The sequence below is a fragment of the Grus americana genome, chromosome 1 (genome assembly GCF_028858705.1).
Source record: "Grus americana isolate bGruAme1 chromosome 1, bGruAme1.mat, whole genome shotgun sequence".
Classification (NCBI taxonomy): domain Eukaryota; kingdom Metazoa; phylum Chordata; class Aves; order Gruiformes; family Gruidae; genus Grus; species Grus americana.
Window position 1 is genome coordinate 45510482 of NC_072852.1, and position 24030 is coordinate 45534511.

At 36.2% G+C, this 24030-nt stretch overlaps 1 protein-coding gene across 8 annotated transcripts in view; it reads right to left on the reverse strand.

Annotated features, from left to right (window-relative positions):
• The window catches only part of PPFIA2 (PTPRF interacting protein alpha 2), a 355402-nt gene that overhangs the window by 118632 nt on the left and 212740 nt on the right, over positions 1-24030 (reverse strand). For all 8 annotated transcript variants that reach the window (XM_054832748.1, XM_054832813.1, XM_054832758.1 and 5 more), the window contains 2 exons: positions 16150-16251; positions 5390-5554 (listed from right to left, as the gene is read on the reverse strand). In XM_054832748.1, coding sequence (XP_054688723.1) covers positions 5390-5554; positions 16150-16251 — 267 coding nt within the window. The remainder of the gene's footprint in view (positions 1-5389; positions 5555-16149; positions 16252-24030) is intronic.

A 24030-nucleotide genomic window follows, 5' to 3' on the forward strand; every position in this document is an offset into this window, starting at 1 on the left:
TCTCTGTATCCTCCATCACCAGGGTACCCACCTCATTCAGCAGCGGGCTCACATTTTCCCTAGTCTTCCTTTTGCTGCTGATGTACTTGAAAAAGCTCTTCTTCTTGTCCTTGACATCCCTTAACAGATTTAATTCCAGGTGGGTCTTAGCCTTCCTTGTTGCATCCCTACATAATCTGACAACATTCCCATATTCCTCCTAACTGGCCACTCCTTTCTTCCACATTCTGTAAGCTTCCTTCTTCCCTTTGAGCTTTTCCAGAAGCTCCTTGCTCATCTATGCAGGTCTCCTGCCTCCTTTGCTTGAATACAGATGCAAATTTGAAGTGACTTATGCAATAGCAAAGGCTATTAGAAATGTTAAGTCAGAATTTCACATTGGTCCAAGTCATAGTAAGTCCTAACCTCTAATGTTTAAAACTTTCCATTTTTGTAGCAATGCTCATTGTTTGTGGGACATAACATAACCTTAGAAAAAACAATCACTGAATTTAACTTTGAACATAAAGAACATCTAGAATTGGTAGCAGAACTGCCCATGTCCTGTGTTTTCAGCTTTCTAAAAACTGTAGCATAATTTGATATGTAAAGATGTTTGAAAATATGTATAGCTTCTGTCAAATTAAATTTCTAAATAATAATAATAATACAGTTAGTGCAGTATCAATTGCTGCAACACAACTCACCCAAGGGGACACAATGAGATTTCTTTGAGAAACATACAAATTAGTAAATATTCATGAACTAAATTAACTTTTGTTATCCCCATGTTCTAAAGGAAAATTCTCACAAAATACACTACAACTATGCAAGAACAGACTATGAAGACTGTTGTTTGACATGGCTAGGATCTCATATAGATAATAGGGTAAGAATAACAGCATACTCTTACTACCTTCTACTCACCTTGGTTGTACCTATAGGGTTCAGCCAAACAGGACTGGCTGTCTAGCATGGGAAGCTCATGACAAGATTTCATTCTGCAGGGAGTGAAGGGATGCTGAAGGAGCTGTCAGACATTGAAATAACTGTCAATGACAGTCATGCTTTCTCTGAATAATGCAATCATGATCTCTCTATGGTGGTTTATCGTTTCGACAAAAGGTAAAGGCAAATCCCAGACTTCATGTAATATATAGAGAGCCAATAGGCTTTTTGAAAGAAGTTAAGTTATCATTCCTGGTTCTTCTTATACTTAAGCAGGCCTCCCTGAAAATATGAGCCCTGAATTGATATGTTTTATTTTCCACCTTCCAGTCTGTTTTGTATTTTTCATTGAATTTTGTTATAGTAATAAGGACGTTTTTGTAGTTCTTGTACTGTGTACCTAGCAATCCTTGCATGACCAGTCAAATTTTCTGGCAGAGCTTGTTACAACACCTCAAGATGTTTTAGTGTAGGAAGTGAAAAAATGAAAGAAAATCTGTATTTATAAGAATGTAAAGACTTTCTTGAGATTTTTGGAAGTTTAAAAGGCAAACATTTTTATGACAATATCTTGGTATGCTTTTTCAGGGGTGTAAGGCTAAATTATTCGTTTCAATGTCAACATTTTTGGGAAGAAATAAATCAAAGAAAAGTTTCCATATTCATTTGCAAAGGGTCATGATATATTTTCAATGCACTTTTGACAATTTTCATTACTCTATGCATTAACCGTCGGTTTTGGGTGCATTTTGTGATGGGACAGTGTTTATTTCCTGTGACATCAGTATATCATATATCATGTTTTTTTGCCTCAGTATTTACTGCAAAGTTCTGCCGTCAGGCCTCCCTGAGCGTAGTGGAGGTCTGTGGGAGTGAAGCGTAACTCACAATACAGGAGGGGAAGACGTACAGAAGTCAAAGGGAGTAGATTGGCTGCATCCAAGGGTGCTGAGATACTTGGTTAACTTGTCACAGTGGGGCCTTTTTCATCTTTGAAAGGTAACGGCAGTCAGGGGGATTCCTGCTAAGTGGAAAAGCTACAAATGTTGCATCCACCATCATGAAAGGCAGGAATTATCCTCGGAAGATCTAGAGAAGTATAAGCTTGCCAGTGTTGGGAAGGGTATGGAGCAAATCTTCCTGGAAGCCATTTCCAAGCACATAAAGGACAAAATGGTGACTGGGAAGAGCCAGTAGGACTTTGTCAAAGGCAAATGACGTCTGGCCAACCTCATGGCCTTGTCTGATGAGATGTCTGGCTCCATGGATGAGGGGAGAACAGTGAATGTTTTTAACTTTGTCTCTACCAAGGCTTTCTGCAAGATCTTCCATTTACCCCCAGAGAAAAGGGTGAGATATTAATTGGATAAGTGCATAGAAAATTGGCTGGACTGCAAGGCACAGAGGTTTGTGATCAGTGACACAAAGTCCAAGTGGCATCCCACTACTATGAATGAAATAACTCCAGGCAACAGGACAAGCTTGGGGAAAACAAAGCATTTTTTTGCAGAAAAGACCTAGGGGTGAATAAGGCCAGACACACAATTCAGTTAGCAGGTTGAGGGAAATGATTATTTCTCTCCAGACTTTTGAGACTGCATCTGCTTTTGGGGTCCCTGGTACAAGAAAGACACTGACAGTCTTCAATGAAGGCCCACCAAGTTAGTCACAGTCTGGAGCACATAACATATGAGAAGAGGCTGAGAGAGCTGGGTCTGGTCCAGCTTAAGAAGGGAAGGTTCATGGGAGACCTTATTGCTGTCTCCAATTAGCTAACCAGAAGATGTGGAGAAAACAAAGCCAGCTTCTTGGAGATGCAGTGTGACAGGACAAGAGGGAACAGGTGCAAGACTCAACAATGGAAACTCCAGCTAGGTATTATGGGAAAAAGTTACAATGAGAATAGTGAAACATCAGAATATGTTTTCTCCTTGGAGATATTTAGAAGTTGATTAGAGAGGACCCTAAGCAACCTGAAACAGTCAGTCCTGGTTTGAGCAGGAGGTTGGGCCAGGTGTCCTCTAGGAGATCCAACCTACATTATTCTACTAATCACTGAATTACTTCTATGAATTTTCACAAGTGGATTAATATCTTATTTCTGAAGGGTCTGAAACAAATCTAACTTATATAATTTTTCTGTCAAAGAAAGTGTAGAATAGATGACTCATGCCATAAAGGTTTTTTAGCACATTTGGGTGTATGCAGTCTTTTTTATTTCCATTATTTTTGAATAAAAATCTCAATAATGCTGACAATGTGTGGTATAATGTGATAGCATTATATTATCAAGTATCTGGATGATAATAAAATGTCTTTTATCCAATCCTAAAGAGAGATATTATAACATGAACACATAATTTTATACAGGATTTGTACCTGAAAATAATGCATGCTAGGTTTAGAACAAATTATTTTAAAATCATTTACTAAACTGTTTCCTTGGTAGAATTTGAATGTTTTATAATAAAAATATGATTTATTATATAAAAATAAAAAAGGTTCAACACATAGATGAATCCACAAAGGAAAAATTAATTTTGGCCAATCAATTTTAAAACTTGTTTTATAATGTAACAAATCTCCTGTTAATATGATTGCAGATGGCTGATTTTTCTACACTGATAATTACCATTACCACTGGGACAGAGACCCATTATATATGTAAGATGTGTACCTGTGTCACTCCAAAATTTTTAAATGAACTGAATACTGATTTTAACGTGTTACACTGAAAAATATACAACCGGAATTTTCAAGAATATAGGTCAAAATATTATATTTAGCTTCAATCTACTTCTGTACAATAGTTTTCAAAATGAGATGTAAAATAAAATGTATAGTATCTAAACACTAAAGCATTCACAAAAGAAAATGTGTAAGAAGTACATAACTGCTGAATAATCAGAATCTATTTAAAGTTTAGTTCTTATTATTTCTCATATTTATCCAACACAAAGTATAAAAGCAGGAGAGCTCCCTACTCTCTCTATAGTTTTATCAATGTTTAAAGTGTTAGACAAAAGATCAAAGCTTAGACCATAACCTCTATCAATCCTCAAAAGATATTTTTAATAATACAGGATTCTGTAAGTCTTAATGACATCCAAAAGCTTATTACAATTAATTGCTTACAGCTAGAAGTCATTATATTCCTTTTTCTAGATTTTCTTTAAATACGCTTTCACGATATGCAGTTGAATAGAACATATAACTAAAGAGATATACCTAAACACAAAATAAGTTTTGATTTGGCATAAGTTCCTTAAATTCATTTAACTTTGAAGCTGATAGTTAACCCAGTATGACTTATAACCCACAGTGTTTCAGACCTTTATTACCAATGAAAAATAAATATTACTATATAACTACAGCTTTCCGTTCATAAAGCTGTTTCTTTTAACAATAGTTCCTTAAATATAGTTAACTTTCTGAGTATATTTCTGAATTTAAAAAAGTTTATTTAATACTGTGAGACCAGTGAATGAGTTCTACACAGCACAGCTCAACAGTTTCAGATGCTGTGCTGCACCATGCCTCCCCTGCTTACCTAACCATCCAGCTGAGAGAAGCAACTCAGCCGCAGTGATGAGCCCAAGCAAATCAGCCAAGACAGACCCCAAGGAACTAGGTTCTTTGTTGTGAGCAATGGTTCTCATGTGCTCCCTACATGTGTAGTTTTAAGGCGCTTAGTAATTCGGGTCCATCATCTTCTGAGCATACTGTTTCTAGGCATGAACTGGATTTCTGAATTCATGAAAGCAATGCTCAAGGTGATACCGCATAGTTGCACAAAGTTTCATTCACACAAAGGAGTCTTTCCAGCACAGGAATCTAGTGGAAAGACCCCCTTAATTAACATGACTAGACGCAGTTATCATCAGTGGTTTTTATCTTGATTCTGCAAGCCCTTCATTACCTCTGATAACAAAGGATCTACTACTTATTTTAGGTTACCCTTCTTGTAGACGGAACACTGTCCTTATGTAGTAAATGCTAAAAACATCTCTGAAACTTAGGACGCTTTCCTTCTAAAAATTTTTAAGAGGCAAGTTCCTTTATATAGTTATAAACATCTCATTCTGCCTTTTTAATGTATGTTTTTAAAATTTGAGATACCTACATTTTCTCAGCAATAACTTAAAAGCATATTGTACAGACACTGAATTCCATGGTGTCATGTTTATTTAGTGCTAAATAGGAGAAGCATGTCTGTTAGAGGTGAGATTTGCTTATTTTGAAAAGTCAGTACTATTGTCTACAAAAGACGGCTAAAGTGACCTGCAGTGCATTACAGCTGTTGGTCATACATTCTTATGGATATCTCTGGACACCTGTAAATGCTGAAAGTACAGGACATATTCCAAGAAGTAAATAAACAATACGGTTGCTCTGCTGCATCATAAGGCAGAGTTAAGTAAGTTAAAGAGTGTATTTAGTAAGGTTTTTTTCCATACTGTACCTTTTCATCCAAAGCCTTGTGGTGCTCAAACAGAGATTTCAGAGCTTTGAGGACCTCAACTTCACTGGAAACTCCTGAGGGAGACTGTGCTTGCCGTTTCACCACTGTCATCCTCAGTGACCTTTCGTGTCTTGAGACAAGGCACTCCAAATGCTCCAGTAACAGCTATTGGATTTGATATAAAAGGTTATTAATTTTTGTGCACCTAAATGCCATGGAAATTCTAACTACAATGTGCATGGTATCAAATGGCATTTTTCATGGCAACCTCATTCTGGGAGAGACTGCTGGAATTATTGACATTTTTTGATTCTAAATCAGATGGAAGAAATAGAAAATTAGGAAATTTACTCAAGATTTCACTTAAACCTCTGCTATGAAAAGCAAGAACAACAAATAACTTAGCATAAGGTCACCATTTAACTAAATTTACATATATTTACAATATTTACAATATTATTTGTGATACTAATTGATGAGCATTAGCAACCAAATAACAACCAAAGCCAGTCTAAAGCATCATGCAAAAAACCTAAAGAAATTTATAATTAATTCACATCAGCTGTAATATATTTTTAATTTATACTGGAAGTTAATTAACGAAATATGTAAAAGTAAACAGTATATTAACTTTTTAGACTATTCATTCTAAATGCCATAGATAATGGCATTTGTCACTAGCATGTGCTCTAAAATGTTCATTGTTTCTGTTGTATTACAAACATGATCGAAGACAAAAAGGTCCATAAAGAGAAATTTCAGACTATTCTAAATATCTGTAAAATAACCTGTAAATAACCTAGTGTAAAAACATATGATAATTATTTTTCATTATTACTCTGAGGTTAAATTAAAAAATGATATGTTGATGCTATATAGAAAATTCCTCATTTGTCTATACTTTCATAAGGCTACTATTGCTGTTACCGTCTGAACATAGAAGAGAATTGGTTAGCTGTAAGGTTAAAGCAGGGCAGCTTAATTCATGAATCACAATGCATGTTAAATGTATTATAATTACAACATACAATTATATCTAAGTCATTGAACTGGAAATTTGAAAGTTACATGGATAATTGTTTATTATGTCTCCTTCGATGTGGTTCTTAATATAGCTACTATTAGTATAGATATGTATTTATCTGTAATCCATAGTTATTCCCAGTCACATAATGACATTTATTGTCACATAAATTAATCGATATAGAAGAGCAAAACCAGACTGTAATCACATTATAGTTGTAGTACATTGCTATTGTCAGGAATGATTAGGGTTTGATGTTATCTTTTCTTCAAACATAGTTCTTGTGTCTGGATTTGCACCTGGTTATTATGTTACAATAACCGTATTATTCACAAAAAATAGCGAACACATATGCAAACAATGTTAATACATTAAGAATTGTAATGACTCCATGTAGTTCAAGAAAGGAGGGTATTTCTACAGTTTCTGAATACAAGTGATGGCCCATATTTATCAAAAGCAAGTAAGCAAGAAATTCACAAGCTTTGTCATCTGATCCCTGCAGGGCTGATGGCAGATATATGTGGATTTTTAATTATTTGAGGCAGTCCAAAGTATCAGGCAAATTTGAAGAGACCTCTTCGTCAAAGAGGCATCAGGAACTCAGTACAGGGATGTGGTAAGGTTGTCACTTCGATGAGCTCAGAATAGCTTCCAAATACTCACAGAGTATTTCTGTTCATAGCAGTACTCAATACACAGTTAACTGCTGACATGAATAGAAATTAATTCCTGAGTTTTGGTCTAAATTCATATATTTTGTGATTTTTTTAGGCCACCTAGTTATGTAGGAGATAGCTGGAGGAAAGTCAGTCAGTAGTTGATTTCTAATGCTACGGCCTACTCTCTGCCCCATCTTTCGAAAGAGACTGTGCGGCTGCAACATCTCCTTCTCTCTGCAGCCGGACTCTGCCCCACTCCGTAGCCCTGAGGTAGCCCCCTCCGTAGCCCTGACCCTGCTGGAACTATGCTGTGGACATACATTTCTTCACAGTCATTCTCATTTGCTGGCTGATCCTGTTAGAGCCTGGCTCATCCTGCTCTGTTGTCTGTCTTGTCTGACTTTCTTTACGCAGAGACTTTTAAATGCATCATAGCTACCTCTGTGACATTCTAAATCCAGTCAAAATGCTATGAAATTCTGGGGAAAGTGGAAAAAAAAATGTCAAACCCCAGCTGAGCTTTTAGCATGGCCATTCCTTCCATAAGTCAGTAGTTATCTGAAGCTCAAACTGACACCCACTAAAACAGTCCAGAATAACAAGACCTTGGTAACTATTTTTTGGCCAACATTGAACAAATATATCATATTTGATGCCCTACTATCCTAAACAACTTCTCTCCCAGACAAACACTGTGATGATTGGAAAGGAGAATTCTGAGAGCTTGTATACAAGTCTTAATTGGAAGGGAAAATAGAGAAAATCTGGCTTAGGAGACAAGAAAAATGATGGTGACACAGAATTCTTGGCATGATAAAAACTTTAATGGCAGAATGAATTACGCATAACCTATAGCACAGAGATAAATAAGGAACACAGGAAAAAAAAGAATATACATCTAGCACCCCATTTTGAACTGGTGTAGACAAACAATCTCAACAGGGAATTTGAAGTCAGCATGGACAGAAGAAAGACAAGAATTTTATTAAGAGAAGGAAGAATGGAGATTGAAGAGAGTGATGAAGAGGAAAAAAAAAAAGTTAAATAAGGTTCCATGTATAAGAAGAGGGTAGAGTGGTAGGAACTGAGAATTTCTAATGGGATGAACATGGAGGAGTTTACTATGTGGGATGAACAGTGCAGCACCTACCCCTTCTACAGCAGCAGCAAACACATTTAACTTTAGGTTAAGTTACTGCCATGTTAGAAACATTTATAATACATAAAACTAAACCAAATGAAAGCTATCCATTTAATATACACAAAAGCTAATTTTGCCTTTAGCTTAGAATTACCATCTTAGAGGTGATGAAACCATATTTCAATGTCTGCCTATATTTCATAGTCATTAAATAAATCAAGTGAAAAATATTGTGTTGCTTATTTTACTGTATAAAGACAGATGAGCTGACGTCACAGTTAAGTGTCAAAATACTCATGGAGAATTACTACACACATTGTGAATATTTCATGCTTTTTCTTTCTTGTCTTATTCACTCAAGCTTGTCAGTTTGCAGTGGTTCATTTTTCTGGAAACTACCTATGAACACTGGAATTTTCCTTACTGTCATCCCTAAGAATGGTCAAGAAGACATGCTGACATAGGTTTCTGGCTTGTAAAAAATTCTTGGTTTTGCTTTTCAACAAAAGTCCACTCTATTTCTCCACAAATTCTGTGAGCACTGCCTACAGCAAAGCAAATCCAGCTGAGCAGAGAGTATTATTAACCAGGTCTCCCAGTGCCACGTTACTGCTGGCCATTCTGGAAGGGAAGTATAATCCAAGAGTTAGAACATCTGACTATGAGCACCTGATGGCAAATCCTTGTCCCTCTGCTCTGCTGAAATGATACTGCTATTTTATCCATCTTTGCCCTAACTACAATAATATTTGAAAAAAGGGTAATAGATCTTCCCTACTTCCATGGTGTCCTGGTTTCAGCAGGAATAGAGTTAATTTTCTTCCTAGCAGCTGGTATAGTGCTGTGTTTTGGATTTAGGATGAGAATAAAGTTGATATAACACACTGATGTTTTAGTTGTTGCCAAGCAGTCAAGGATTTTTCAGCTTCTCATACTGCCCCCCAGTGAGGAGGCTGGGAGTACCCAAGAAGCTGGGAGGGGACACAGCCAGGACGGCTGACCCAAACTGGCCAAAGGGATATTCCATACCATACGATGTCATGCTCTGTATAGAGCTGGGGGGTGGGCTGGGAGGCAGGGAAGCTCGGGGTCTTGCTGAACATCAGCTTCGGGTGGTGAGAAATTGTGCTGTTCATCACATTATTATTATTATTATTATTATATTATTATTATTATTATTATTATCTTTTTCTGTCCTATTAAACTGCCTTTATCTCAACCCATGAGTTTTACTTTTTTTTTCTTTTCATTTTCTATTCTCTCCCCCATCCCACTGGGAGGAGGGGGAGTGAGCAAACGGCTGTGTGGTTGTTTGAGCTACCAGCCAGGTTGAACCATGACACCTGGGAAGAGCAAACATAACTACACTGACAGAACTATGAAGTGTCCCATTGCTAGAATGATGGGGGGAGGGACATGCCGTCATATAAAATTGACATTGAAGGTAATGGTGTGTCCAAGCAATGTATAACGACTGAAGGAAAGTGCAATATCTTGTGGGTGTGGGGGCATGCTGAGGACTTTCCTCCCTATAAAATTCAAGAAGTACTATTCCAAACATTTGTGAGAACACCACGAGATTTCATGTTGAAATAACATTGTAACAATATTGGTAGTTCATTTAAATAACAAAAGAATTATTAGAAACAGCTTTAGGTATTTTAGGATGTTGCAATTAAACTCTGGCATTATAAAGATCACGTGCTGCTGAGCTTTTTCTGCTCCCTCACACTGTGTCAAGCTGCTACAGTTGTCGAGCACTCAGAGGGACAGGCAGCTTGCAGAGAAAAGAAGATGAAGATGAACTGCAGCAGGCGGGACAGAATCACCCACGCATCATTGCTATGCTTTTCCTACTGGAAAACATAAGCTTGACAATGAATTATGGAATAATCTGACAAGTGAATTTTATGCTGGGCATATTTTAGGATGCTCAAGATGCCATGCTGATAATTGTATCTTAGCTAAATGGGACGAAGGTTTCTGGAGCTCTGGGCTCTTCATGAGCATTAAAGAATGTTTAAAAATAATCATATAAAGACTGAAAAATGCTCTAGTGCATATTTTGTGAGTGAATGAAGCATCTTTAAAATGTTAATTAGAACTAAATCAACAAGAATAGAGAAAATTGTTAGAATACACCCAGCTTCCTGTAGTTCTCAAATCACTTCTAAAGCACTTATGGAAGTGATTGACTCCTGTGAAATGGAAATACATGTTTAAATTCAGTGATATAAACTACATCAGTGTAGGTCATAACCTACCTATATTATACTATACCATCATTACTACATAGACACTGATTTACATATGGAAAATGAAAAAAAGTTAAAATATTCTTTTTTAGGAATGATGACTCAGCAAGTCGAAATTAGTGTGACTCAGTACAGTTTGTATTACTACAAGACCTGGATTTTAATCAATATAAAACATTTTATCTTAACTTACTTTATTTTCAACAAATCTGTCTGGGAAAAAAAAAAGTTCATAGCAGGATAATAAAAGAAGAAATTAAAGAATCAGGGGAGGGTGATGGAGAGAAAAGGAGAGACATAAATAAGGGAATACAGGGAAAAAATGTAAAAGATAAGGGATTTACTAAAATCAGACAGATTTAGCTTCAGGGATTCCTTAGAGGAATGGGGCAACCCACTGAGAAGACAATTCTCTTTCAAAGTCCAGCTTAAAATTTCTCACCAGCACAGGCAAAATTGAATTTCCTTTCAGTCTATATTTAGAATGCACATTGTTCAGTGAATCTCCATCTCTGGTGCAAGCAAAGACGACAAGTAAAATAGGCAGACATGGGGTTGAAGATTCTCTCCAAAACCAATCACGAAATCAGTCATTTTCTTCAGTGCTGTTCCACCGTGGTGGAAACCAGTTTGCACCTGTGGTCAGCTGGAGTGACCTCAAATAGCTATACTGGTAAATTACTGGTGAAAATCTTTCTCTGGAAAAACAAAGTTAGAGCCTAACTACAGCATATGTCCCATGTCTGTCTTTCTGTACATCCAAGACAGAAAAGAAAATACTGGCAACCTAAAACATTAATGGAAACACACATATGTGAAGCAAAATTACGAAAGAAAATGTAATAATCGGGATAATGATACAAAGTAATAGAAATGAAGAAGCGGGTTTTTATGAGAATAATGAATACAAATATAATAACTATTAGATTATCCAGTGTCTGAAAATACAGGTATTGAATTACTATATATTACATTTATTATCTATTGTCATGCTGTTTTCTGTGACAGAAGTTCTTATTTTGAAAGAAGAAACACATGAGTCTAGAAGATAGATCATAACATTGAGGCAAAAATAATGAAAATTACTGTCATTTACATTAGTGAAATAATGCTTTTGCCTTTACAGAACTTTAGAAACAGTTATACTGATTTTCATGTGTACAAGGCTTTCAGCCTGTAAGAACTCATGTTCTCATATTTAAAAAAAGAAAACGGAGTGCCCGATTTAGTTTCAGTACCCATCAAACTGATGTAAGTAAAAGGACCTCTAAAAAAATGAGCTAAGTAAAGGAGTTAAAAATATACTTTAAAATATATTCTTAGAGTTTTCCAACACAATAAAAGGGAAATTTAATCATAAAATATAGGGTTAAGTTGTGATCTATGGGTATTATGAGACTGCAGTGCCTAATTGAAGATGTGTCATAAACCATTCACTAAGAAATTGAGACAATAAAATATGAATAAAATTTAATCTAGGTCAGCCTTGTTCACTTTAATAAATGCTTCAGCTCCTGAGGTACTAAGTAAAAGAAAGATGATGACACTGTCTTTGTTACTGCTGTTTCATTCATGAATATAGGTTTAATTCTTCTTGTTTCTAAAACTGCTTGAAGTAAAATATTTCAGACCAATTTAAGTTACATTTTATGCTACATATAAAAATATATGTATGCATCTGGTGGTTTTTTTGTTGTAGTCAAAAAAACACATTCAGATGAATCCATCCAGTATTGTAATATATTTTTCGCTTAAGCTGCCAAACCAAACCCCGAATTTCTTCACAATCATATTCTGATTTAGTAAGTTAATCCTACAAACTTTTTCTACTTTTGAAGAATACAAGTTGAGATGAAAATAGCTTTCAGTTTTAATTTAAACTTAGCAGAGCCAAATTAGTATTATTTTATAATTTCCATTAAATAATATGCTAGATCACATTGACCTGTGTTCCAGCTGCAGAAAAGATGCTGTTTTTCCACATGCTGTAGGTGATCATTCTAGCCAGAGAATACCCAGAGAAATAACTTTAACAGTTTCTATTAAAATATTTTTGTATATGTTTTCAAAGTCCCATGCAATGATTTTCCAGAGAACCTGTTTGTCTTCCTGTCACCAACGCCACACCAATCAATACATATACGTATGCTCCTGCATTTTCTATTTTGCCTTGTGTACTGACAGATTAAGTTGCCAGCTAAGTTCTTGACATGAAAATATTTCTACTGTAATAGGTCAGAAAAAGTTAATTATCATAGGCAGTAAAATACATATTCAACAGCAAAAGGCCAGTAGGAAGCTTTGCTTAAGAATGCTGCTAGAAGGGATGGGTAGGAACTTGATTAAATATTGGGATAAGGTTTAAGCTCTGGTATTTAGGCTAAGACCTGAAATATACGGGTCCCAAAGAATGTAGTTCCATCATGGTCCCTCTCTAACACATGTTACTGTCAGGGTCTGCCACTGCAGCTTGGCATAGAGTGGCAAATCAGGATGTGTGGTGTTGTTTTGGGGTGGTTTTTTGTTTGTTTTTGTGGAGATTGGCAAAAACTGTATGAGGCTGTTGCCAAGAAATAAATGAACACATAGGTGTGGGTCCAGAATAAAGTGCCAGTTAGGCATAACTGAAAATGTAAAAGGGAGCTAGAAGTCTGGTGTGTACTCAGAACCTGACAGAGTTGCCACTTTTATTTCTTCTTGCTGACCTTCAGTTTGAAGCAGTAGGTACTTCAAACAGTATCTTTATGCTGTTACCCAAGGGAGATAAAAGGTTGGATTAAGACGTTCAGAAACAGCAATCTGAGAACTTGGAACTAAGCCTCTTTATTTAAAAGCAGTAGGAAGTGCTACTTGGGACAAAAGTGGTTGTACTGAGTAGTTCCACTACATGTGGTTATGCATGACCATGTCCTGGGAGGGCAGGTAAGCCTTGCCAGCGTAGCCAAGCTAGAGCTGAGTTAAGTGCGAACACTAGTGGGATGGAAGAAAGAAGCAGTAGTTGGACTAACTTTATATATTAGAAAATACATTAAATTTCCTCATTGCAACAGTGTATCAGTGGTCCTCCAAAAATTATTACTTTATTAGAATCTTTGCTTAATTAAGAGAAAAATTTTAGAGCAACTTTTTTGTACAAAATATTAATGCTGTTTTGCGTTAACAACAGCACAAATCTCATTTTGCAAAGGTGCCTCTTTATGGGCAATGCCTTCTCAATAAATGTTCCTAGAAATCTCATCACTAGCAGGTCCTCAAGACTGTATTCTGAAGATGACAGTTTTGTATCTAAAATGTTGATTTTCCCTATAAAAAGTGTACAGAAGTCTATAGAAGACAGTATGACTATTACAGCAAACTCTGGCAACTAATGTATATGGCAGCTTAGAGCCTGGCATATATATGATATGATGGGCTGATAACTTATTAATGAAAAGGCTAGAGGTCAGGGTAAGGGACGTCTCTGATTTTTTTCTCTCTCCTTTCCCATTAACACTTGAACTATATCCTCCCCTCTTGTTTACTGTAACATCTCCTGCATTTCCTGTATTTTTTCATTGCCTTAAGCTTTTCATCTCCAATACGTAGCTTCATCCTCGTTCTGAAAACACACTGGTAGAGTTTACTAATTTTAATTGCAAGGACTTCTCACAAGAACTACCACACTCTATAACTCTCATTTGTGGGTACTAGTTCTCCTGGAAAATCTCTTACCGATTTTTCTTTTACATAACACAAGAAACATAAGAATGGATGATCTTTAAGCTTCTTGGTCTGCGAGGAAAGTGCCTATGACAGAGCTCAGTCTGACTTAGATGATGACTTGCAGTTGACTCATCTTCCTTTTCTCTCACAGTCGTTTGGCAAGTGACTATCGTTGGCTACCAGGTTGTCTTGGGATTTTTGCTAGTTTGTGCTGTTTATATCAGACCCACAGTAAGTATTGATACGCTACGGTTTTAATATACCAAAGTCGGTGCTCAATGGGCTTTGTAGTGAAGTGGATAAAGCATTGTGCACATACTTATGAAGAACTTAGGACAACTGAGAAGATGACATTTCCAACTTAGTTTATATGGTATTTTTTCTGTAAAGAAAGGCAAATGGATATATGTTCTGTGCAGGAATGTGTATATGTAGATTATTGAATAGGTACAATTGAGTGTATATTTTAACTACATCTCTGTATTCAAAAGTTTGTGCTGGAAATTAACACAAAGTATTCTTTATTCTATGTAAATTATTTTCTTAATTGCCTTTGCTATTTTTACCTTAAATACTAAAATAACTGATACATGTAGCAGTTACTGATAATTTAAGCAGCTTTAGAAAGTCTTCAGATTTGTAGTTGAGATGGTTTGCTAAACCTAAAGAATGCAGTGCAATTCCTACGTGCTTCTCCACTAATTAACTCTATTTTTGTGGGAGTCATTTTGGATGGTTTAGAATGTATGAGAATCATGGGAGAAAAAGTAGGTCTCACCTATTGTCTCCCATCACATTTCCCAAACCCATCACCTTTAAGACTTTTGTGCTAAATGTGGTCATGTCCTGCACCTCTAAGCTAGCATGGAGGTGGATGGGGCAGCTTTGCCTCTTTGTAGGCATCTGTATCATCTGCCCTTCCTTGGATTTCTGAAATCTATGGCACCCTGAACAGAAGAAAGGAGGGAGAAAGACCCTCTCTTAGTTCTTTTGTCATGTACATTGTCAGACTTCCTTCAGAACGCAAATTAGCTGACCAAGGAAAGATGTTATCTGAGCAGCCCAAGTGCTATTAGTTTAGTGAGAGGAGGAAAACAGGAAGAGTACCCAGATCACAGATGAATGAAATATGGATATGAGAAAACGTCCTTGGTGTTCAGCTTCTCTGAGATCTATTCCATACGTTCATTACTAGCCTGACTCCTGTCTGATCTGGGACCACTCCATCTCTTTTCTCACACCTTTCCACACGCCATAAAGCCTCCTCTGATCCCCTCTTTCATTTCTTGATCAGTTCTGCCTTTGCCCAGACACTTGCATGTGCAAATTCTTGTATTCTGAAAACCACTCCGTACACCATTTGAGAATTTTCAGAAGGTGCTATCACATACTTTTGTTCCCAGACCGAATAACATCTGCTGATTGAAGTAGAACATAGTAAATTTAAGGGTGAAATCTTGTCCTCACTCAGCTGTATGGCAAATGACATTTACTTCAAGGGTCACATGGCTGCATCTGGACTAAACAGCAGACTCATTGTGATATGAGTAGCGGTCTTCATCTCACCCTTACTCAGATCACATCCAAGGCACAAGGGAAAGCTGGGTCTGTTGTAACGTTGCCTTTTGCCTTGATGAGAGATGAGGATATGGGCAGGCTACTTATGCAGGCCCTGGGGCTTGGAAGGCTGCCTGAGTCCCCTGCTTTAGAAAACATTTAAACTGAATGTACTAACCATGTTATATACAAAATCTGCTATTTTTGTACTATGTCTTGCTAACCCTTACAGTCATTTCCTCTGGGACTGTAGCATGGTAGATACTTCTGTTACTTAGAACCTTACAAGTTTCATGTACTTATTAAAAGGCTGGAATTCTGTCTTCTTATTTATACAAATGAAGATCTAAATTCATATACAAGTATATTCCTCCTGCTTTACACACATGCTATCCAGAAAAGGTCTGCTGTATACTTACTCTTGTGTTGTTTCTTTCAGCTTTCAGTTCTGAAATCTCCTCCTCTTTTTCAAGCAGCTGTTCCCTGCACGCATTTAATTCTTTTGTCAGTGCAGCAAATTCCTGTGGAATAAAATTATGTATGAAGTTACTCAAGATGTAAGCACTAGAATAATCAAATCCATACGCACTCTAGAGTTCGAGGATTTAAATAATATTTAGAAATCATCAATACAAACTAAAATAGCATATGTAAGCATCGGTATCTACCAAAACCATTTAAAGTCTCGGCATATCTAATATGAAGTGCCTATGGAAAGCACTGATTTAAGTTTAGAAACAAAAGAAGGTTCAAGATGATGGCAACATTCCCCATACATAAGCTATCAGAACCAGACCAGAAGAAGAACAGAACTGGCCTATTTCATAGCAATAGAGACATCACATTTCACACATAATGAGGTTCCACACAACATATCCACTTAGCGAGAGTTCCTGCCTCTCTGTAAGGCAGCTGTCGCAATATGGCATGGGAGAAAAAAGTTAAGGTATTCACTGATCAGCATCTATCTAATATCAGATTAACATGAGTAATACATGCATTGTGACAAAAATACGCTCATTATTTTTACTTGATATTTGAACTTCGCTATTAAAATGTATTTGGGCATTACAGTGAAAGGCTGTGCTGAGTCAGAGCAATATTCACATTTGTTAGTTTGGAGTGAGTTTCCTATGAAATAACAACATAAAATGAAACTGAATTTTAAGTTGCTCCCAATGTTAAGTTTTATACATGCAACTAATAGTTTCTTTTGAAAAACACATTTTTCATTTGTCAAAATTCCTATTAAAATGTCTTGATTTTACCATTGCTGTTACTTTTCAACAATATACATAATTTTTTGTCTATACAAAGGGCAGTCACAGATTTGTCACTCATTTCACTAATGAAAAGGTTTCAGTCCATATGTGTTTATTTTTGACAGGCACAACATATAGTAAACCATAGTGGTTAATTTTATCTTTTACAGCAAAAAGATGCTACATGTCTCATGAAAACAGTGAGGCAAAGGATGAAAAGTCTTTAAAATTTGTGATCATGACTCAGAAAAAAAAGATGTCTTGATGAAAAGCATCACTACTTAACAAAGATATATACCTATTTTGAAATATTAAGGTAATTTTAGTCTGACCAAAATAGTCAGTGCTTAAGAGCACCCGCAAGCAGCCAGAGTTAAACTGAAATCATTCCTGATCTCCCCTCCCCCTAAAAAGAAAGCAGTTTAAGAAAAAAACATGTCCAGGTGGTTTATCTTATCAGCCAGTAGGATGAAGCTGAGACTAAATCTACTTATTTAAAACAAAAGCTAGCAATGATCTCGAAAGGCCATGGTTTGCTACTTCCCCTGGAGTCGCTGAAAGCAGCTTTTAATGGAACTAAAGTGCTGTTCAACAGAAGTTTGGTAGGTATTCTTAGGCTTATTCTGGTTTAATCGAGTTTCTAAAGAGTTAATGGTATATGATATTATTAATAATATATTAAAAAAAGTTCAAAAAGATTTCAAGTGATAATCTGACAATGTGTAACTAAACTGTTTTCTTTTTTTTTTTTTTTTTTCCATTTTTCAGCAGCTGGAACTGGATTCACAGTAAACCTCCATGCAAATTTCATGGTAGTAAGGAAAGTGTTGTTCTGACATCCTCAGTGGATTTTGGTTTAGTGATCAGCTGATCACATGGATCACATGAACCATGTAGTGATGTTTTGTGTCATACCTCCTAATCGGTATTTCATTTTACACCCTAGTGGTCAAGAACTTGTAAGGCTATCCAGCAAACCTTGATGTTAAAGCCCTTAACTTAGCTTTGAAAATGAGATTTAAATTTTAAAATTCCTCTCTCACTTTTCACAAGTATCATTAAAACTTCTGCCTGCAGGTTTTACTCTAGGATTCAGAAACTGCAAGTCCAGCAGTTTCCAGAATTTTGTTTAAAAACTCCTGTCCTTAAAGTTATAACTGATGGTCATGCTGAATGAAAATATCATATTTAATAGAAAGCCAACGATCTCAAGTCATATTGAGTCAGAATTTTGAGGCACAAAACCTTACATACACACATATTTTTTTTCTTCACGTTCCTCTAAGAGAAACTTTAGAGCGCTACAAGGTGGAACCAATTTACATACAGTTTATACATATGGATAAGTATCCATAATACTTTTAGAATCTCACAGAAAAAACTTGCTGTGTAATCTATGTAGTATGTCATTGTTTTTTGCTTTTTCTCATTTCTTTGTATTGTTTCAGTTGGAATTAAAATAAACATTTTGGCATATGCTTGGGCATCCGGATGGGTGACAGGTGGTGAAAAGGATAACAAATATCATCTGGTGACTTACAGTTCCAGTTTCTAACTACAATAAGGCAAAGCAGTCTGATAACATGCTTTTGCTGCTTGGCTTGGAAACAGAAAAAGATAAAAGTTTATCAAGTTGTACATTCTTTCCTGTGCCAAGGCAAGCCCGCTACCAGCAGTACAATACCTAGCGGTTTGGTCAATATAATCTCAAATAATTAAGGAATGGAGTTCCTATTAGTTTGCTGAGCAGCGTGGAGCTTATTCTTAGGGAAATTTTCTTTGGTCATCAGCTTAAGTTTTCCCTTGCTTAAAAACAAATGATTACTCAAAATTCTGCTGCCAGAGAATCCAATACCTAACACAGTGTCCCCTCAGCCTCGAAACATCTTCAGCTTATATTCATAATAACTATTAGCATCCACTTTAGCTGGGCTACCTGTGTCCAGTGTTATAGACCTTTTTACATGAGTCACTGACACAGCCTCTTCAAGCCTTTTAATTATTCCGGTGCTGCTGCTCTCTGAAATTCCTCTGTGCTCTTGCCATACCTGCAGTACTAGCACTTACAACAAGCAGTCACCTCTTCGTACCTCTGGAGTAAAAGTGGCCGGCTTTGTCTCTCATCTGAAGTACTAGAGACTGCTCAGTCATTGAGCTTTGACTCCTCAGCTGTCAAGAGCCTGGACTTCTCTGAATCGAATGATGACAGAAGGAGGGGTTTTTGCTTGGTGTTTATATCATAAGCTTTTTACAGGGGAAGTCTCAAAGTAAAACTGAGTTTGCCCTAGAGCTTTACAAATCATTATTTCTGTCACATCTGCTTTGATGGATTAATAACTAGGATAAAACCTCACAACAACTTGCTTTTTAATTCATGCTTCCAAACGTACAAGTAAACTCATTTTAAATATACACTTTTTGTCCAAAGTATCCCTGAGGTATGACAAAGTAATGCTTCAGGGAGCGTGTTTCTCCCACAGGTTAGAAGCAAAGCAAAGCATATTTTTGTTTTACCCAGTTATGTAATAAATAACGTGATGATAACAACCTCTGCTCTTGCATTTTCCTCCTATATATACAGGGATCAAGGGAATACTGTCGTCTGGAATTATTATTTGCAGCAGAAATCTTGCATGGTCAGTCATACTTTGGGAGCCCTGAAGGTAGTATCTGTTGCATAACTAATACGATTTGACAGGCACAACTGCACTCTTAAAGCTTATGTAGAAGTTCTGTGGCCATAAAGCTAATCAAGAACTGAAGTGAATTACAACTATATGAAAATTATTCAGTTGATTGCACTGTTTTTACACTATACTATGATATCAGGGCACTAACAAAATTCTTTCACAATGAACAACCCAAGAAAGAACATTTTTTTTTTTTTTGCCATCTGAATAAATACAATCTCAGAGACTATCTTATCTGCCATTTCTCTTTTTGTCTTAATACTTGGGCTATAACACTCAGTCTCACTGAAAAACAGCTGACTCAAAATGACAGCTCTTCATTTATACCATGTTTATCTTTGAAGAGAGGGCAGAAGCCTTGAAAACAAATTCAACAGAAATTTGTAGCCACTGAAAGGACTGCTAGGGGTTACAAATAAATAATAATAAAAAAAAAAAAAGTCAAGGACTTCCCCTGGTGAAGCAGCTGAGATAGATACAGTCAGAGCAGAGGCTGGAGGGTGCCCGGGAGAGCGAGAGGCCGTCGGGACAGGCAGGCTGACAGCGCTGCCAGATGTGTTGGCAGCAGGACTGTGCAGGGGAGGCATACCACAGCTCCCTTACCATTAAATCTCTGCCTCTAGGGGCTGGCTTAACAAATGCTGCTTTCTTTGCTTATTGTTCCCAGGAAAGGCCTGCGAGGTTTATTTTTTATGACCTAATATGCAGAAAACGTATATAACTAGTCTCCAAGCTGAGGGTATGCCACAGAAATTATGAGACCTCCTAGCTGCAATGCTCAACTCTTCAGCCTGTGTATACAGTCCAGCACAGAGCGAGTTGAAATGAAAATACAAACAGCCTCTCATCATCCCCACAAAAACCAACCAACCAAACAAAAAACCTCCTGAAAGAAAGGAGAAATTTTGTAAGAAAAAAAATAATCCGTAAAATTTCGTTTCAGAGACACTGGGGCGATTCAGCTTAAAATCTCCTCTGGATTTTCCATCTTTAAACCACAGTTCATTTCAGGAATGAATGAGTGAACTAATCTCTGCATGGAGAAAGAATGGTAAGGCTTGATCATTTTTATTTTACATTCAACACAAGCTATGTCAACCAATCTGCTTTACAAATTTAGATGTAACTCATTTAACATAGGAAATTACTATCTACTACAATTCCCTCAGAGTTTTAACCTTTCATTTATTATGTTTTAATCCAATCCAATTTTGTCAAAAAAATTTGTACCTTCTTTCTTTTCTTATTATTTCTTCATTGGAAATATTGCTGGAAATTCTCCATGCTTTTTAAATGACCAAGGATTTATTTTAGCAATTTTGCCATTACTAGCAAACAGATTTCAACCTTGATGACAAAACACTACAAAATTCTGAATATAATTCACTGTTTATCTTCTTACTACAAAACAGCCATAATAATAGTCCTTGATTCTAGATTAGGTTGAATGCAAGACTTAAATATACGGGTTTGGTGTCAATCTTCTGAAATATTGTTACATTTCTGCTAAAAATGAGAGTTCATTTGCACACAAGTTTTAAGTTGAAAAAAATGTACCCTGACATACTGTATTGTAACAGGACCCAGGTAAAACCACGAAATCTGGATCTCAGGACTAAAATTTTGGTCTCTTCATACATAAAAAAACATACTTTCAAAATTGTAGAGTAGTCTCTGAATTAGTCTCTTAAAAATATTACCAGATCATTTTGCACTATGATGATGTTTGCATGGAGAGTTTTCTGTACTTCTCCACAAATAAATGTAAGCAAAATTGATTTGGCCCTCCTTTTACCCAATTTTATACACTTGGCATTTATTCTTACCCCTTCAAGAAAACTGGCCACTAGAAGTAATTTACATAATAAATAATATGATGTGGATGGGCCACATCATGTTGAACTACTGAATCTCTAATTTGAACTGTTACTTTGACTCACACCGTGCTTTCACAGACAGGGAATAAAGGGCTTTTCTTCAGGTGTGATCTCAGTGGCTCTTACATAGCCACTAAACATGCTTCAAACTATCAAGGAGTCACCAACACGGGGTTGGGCTATTTATCAGTCTGCAAGATATTTAAAATGTGGAAAGTGAGGTTAAATGTGACAATGTGAGAGTTCATCAATTCACAGAGAAAAAGGAAGAGGATGAGATTTCTGTTATGTAAGAGAGAGTGGACTTGTGACCTCACAGTCCATATTTTTAAATATTTTTAAAATATTTTTTTTTAGCAACGTGGGCACTGACTGAAATTCTGAAATATGCACACACTTACCCACACATAAGCACACAGTCAAGGCTCCTTGCAAGAAAGAAAAAAACTTCAGAGACTCTGAGCCAATGTTAACATCTACAAGAATTAATAAACCCCATACATTCATTGAACAGAAAATGGGACAAATGGAGAACTGCCATCAAGAAGGAATCCCTTCTTTAAATACTCAGTTGAATCTACATCAGATTTTGAACTAAGTCTTGCAAGTATTTACTTATTCAGCCATCCCTTTCTGGGTAGAAGAAATCATCTCAAACTAGTGTTGCCTCTCTGTGGATGGCCTATGAGTGAATTATTTACCATTATGACTCTGGTCCCAAATTAATCCAGATATAATTGTTTTTTCTAAGCAAAAAATAAAACCCCCCAAATTCTCTTTCAGTACCTTAAAAAACCCCAAACAACAAACTTGCTTCTAGAATACACCTGAAAAGAAGAATAGAGAACCAAGTATTATATTAGACAAAATTTATATGTCTGATTAAGGCCATAGAACAACTTGAATGAATTTGGATATATATATTTTGGTTTAGCTTTGCAGCATATGTAACCTGACTTTTATATAAAAGTCCTCTAAATTCAACAGCTGTATCATGTTACTTTCATGTTTTTTTAGAACAAGAGTACCAAAAATTCTATTTCAGAAGTCAAACAGAAAGAAACTTTAAATGTTATCTGTTTAAATGTTAGTCCACATGATAGTACTTCTAGATAAATTTAAAGATAATGGGAAGAAAATACCACTGTCAGGACTCGCGATCTTTTCTGCCTAATTTTCCTGCTATACTACACACTTGCCATATAAAGATTAATTCCTACAGGCTTTAGAAGCCAAAGCGAACCTCCCCAGCAACATGAGTATTATGAAAATGGCTCCATTTTTGACAATGATTTTGTCACCCAGGATTACTATCATTGCACAAATCTGCCATGATAGTTTTCACTTGAAACTAGGGAAATGATAACATGAATGTAATTCATGTGGTTTTAGAATCACTCTTAAAAGTAGTACAACCACAAGCAATGACCCAAGTCTAACTCTCTGATCAATACCAAACAGCCAAACACAAACCCGTGTTCCATTATCTTCCAAATTAGCCTGCAAAGTTGTCATGTAAAAATGTAAATTTTACACAACATCAGATAAAAAGTGCCCATTTGACATTCCTACGTTTTTCACAGTCGATTGCTCTTTAATGGAAAACTGCTGAACAAAGTATGCAGTCGGCTGGTTTGATAATTTTTTCCCACTCTATTTTTAAATAATTTAGATTTGGTGCTCTGTATTATTTGCTGTATAGACAACACTAAAATTTACGCTTTTGAAGAATAATGTCCACCAAGTGGGTATTGGTCTGTTAAAACAAATATAGGTTTCACACTTACAGTAATAATAAAATAGAAGGACAAGGGATAAAGGGCATGATAAAATCGACAACAGACTTCTAATTTTTTACCTAAAATTTCCTGTGTTCTGTGAGACTCTTCAGATTATGATAGCAGATGTGAGTTCACAAAAGCTTAAAAATAATGATCTCAAGCACAAGGCCTGAGTAGATGCTAAAAATTCAACATTCCTTATTTGTCATCCTTAGTATCAAGCTATAGGAGCTTGAGGCTTCAAAGGACTTGACAGCTTCCATCCGTAAAGAAGTAATTGTTAAAGATTATAAAAATATAGCCGCCGCCGCCGCCTTCTTCTTCTTCTTCTTCTTCTTCTTCTTATTATTATTATTATTATTATTGTTATTATTATTATTATTTAGCAAATGTAATTATACCAAACTACAGTCATTCTCCCATATTTATGGACAAGAATGAAATTAAAGTGTGTTTTGGGGTTTTTTTTCCCTTGAAAAAGACAAATGGAAAATTTAAAGTCTCTTGTTTTGCAGTTCATGTTAACTAGATTGGTTCAATTTGGAATAGATATCCCAGTGAAGGAGAACATACTCTGTCACTTTGAAAATAACAACAATTCTGTCTTTAGTGCTTTGCCCCTGACTGATGGGAACAGTGAGGCACAGAGAGTCTGTAACCAAATTAAACAGCTGTTGGATTATTACTGAA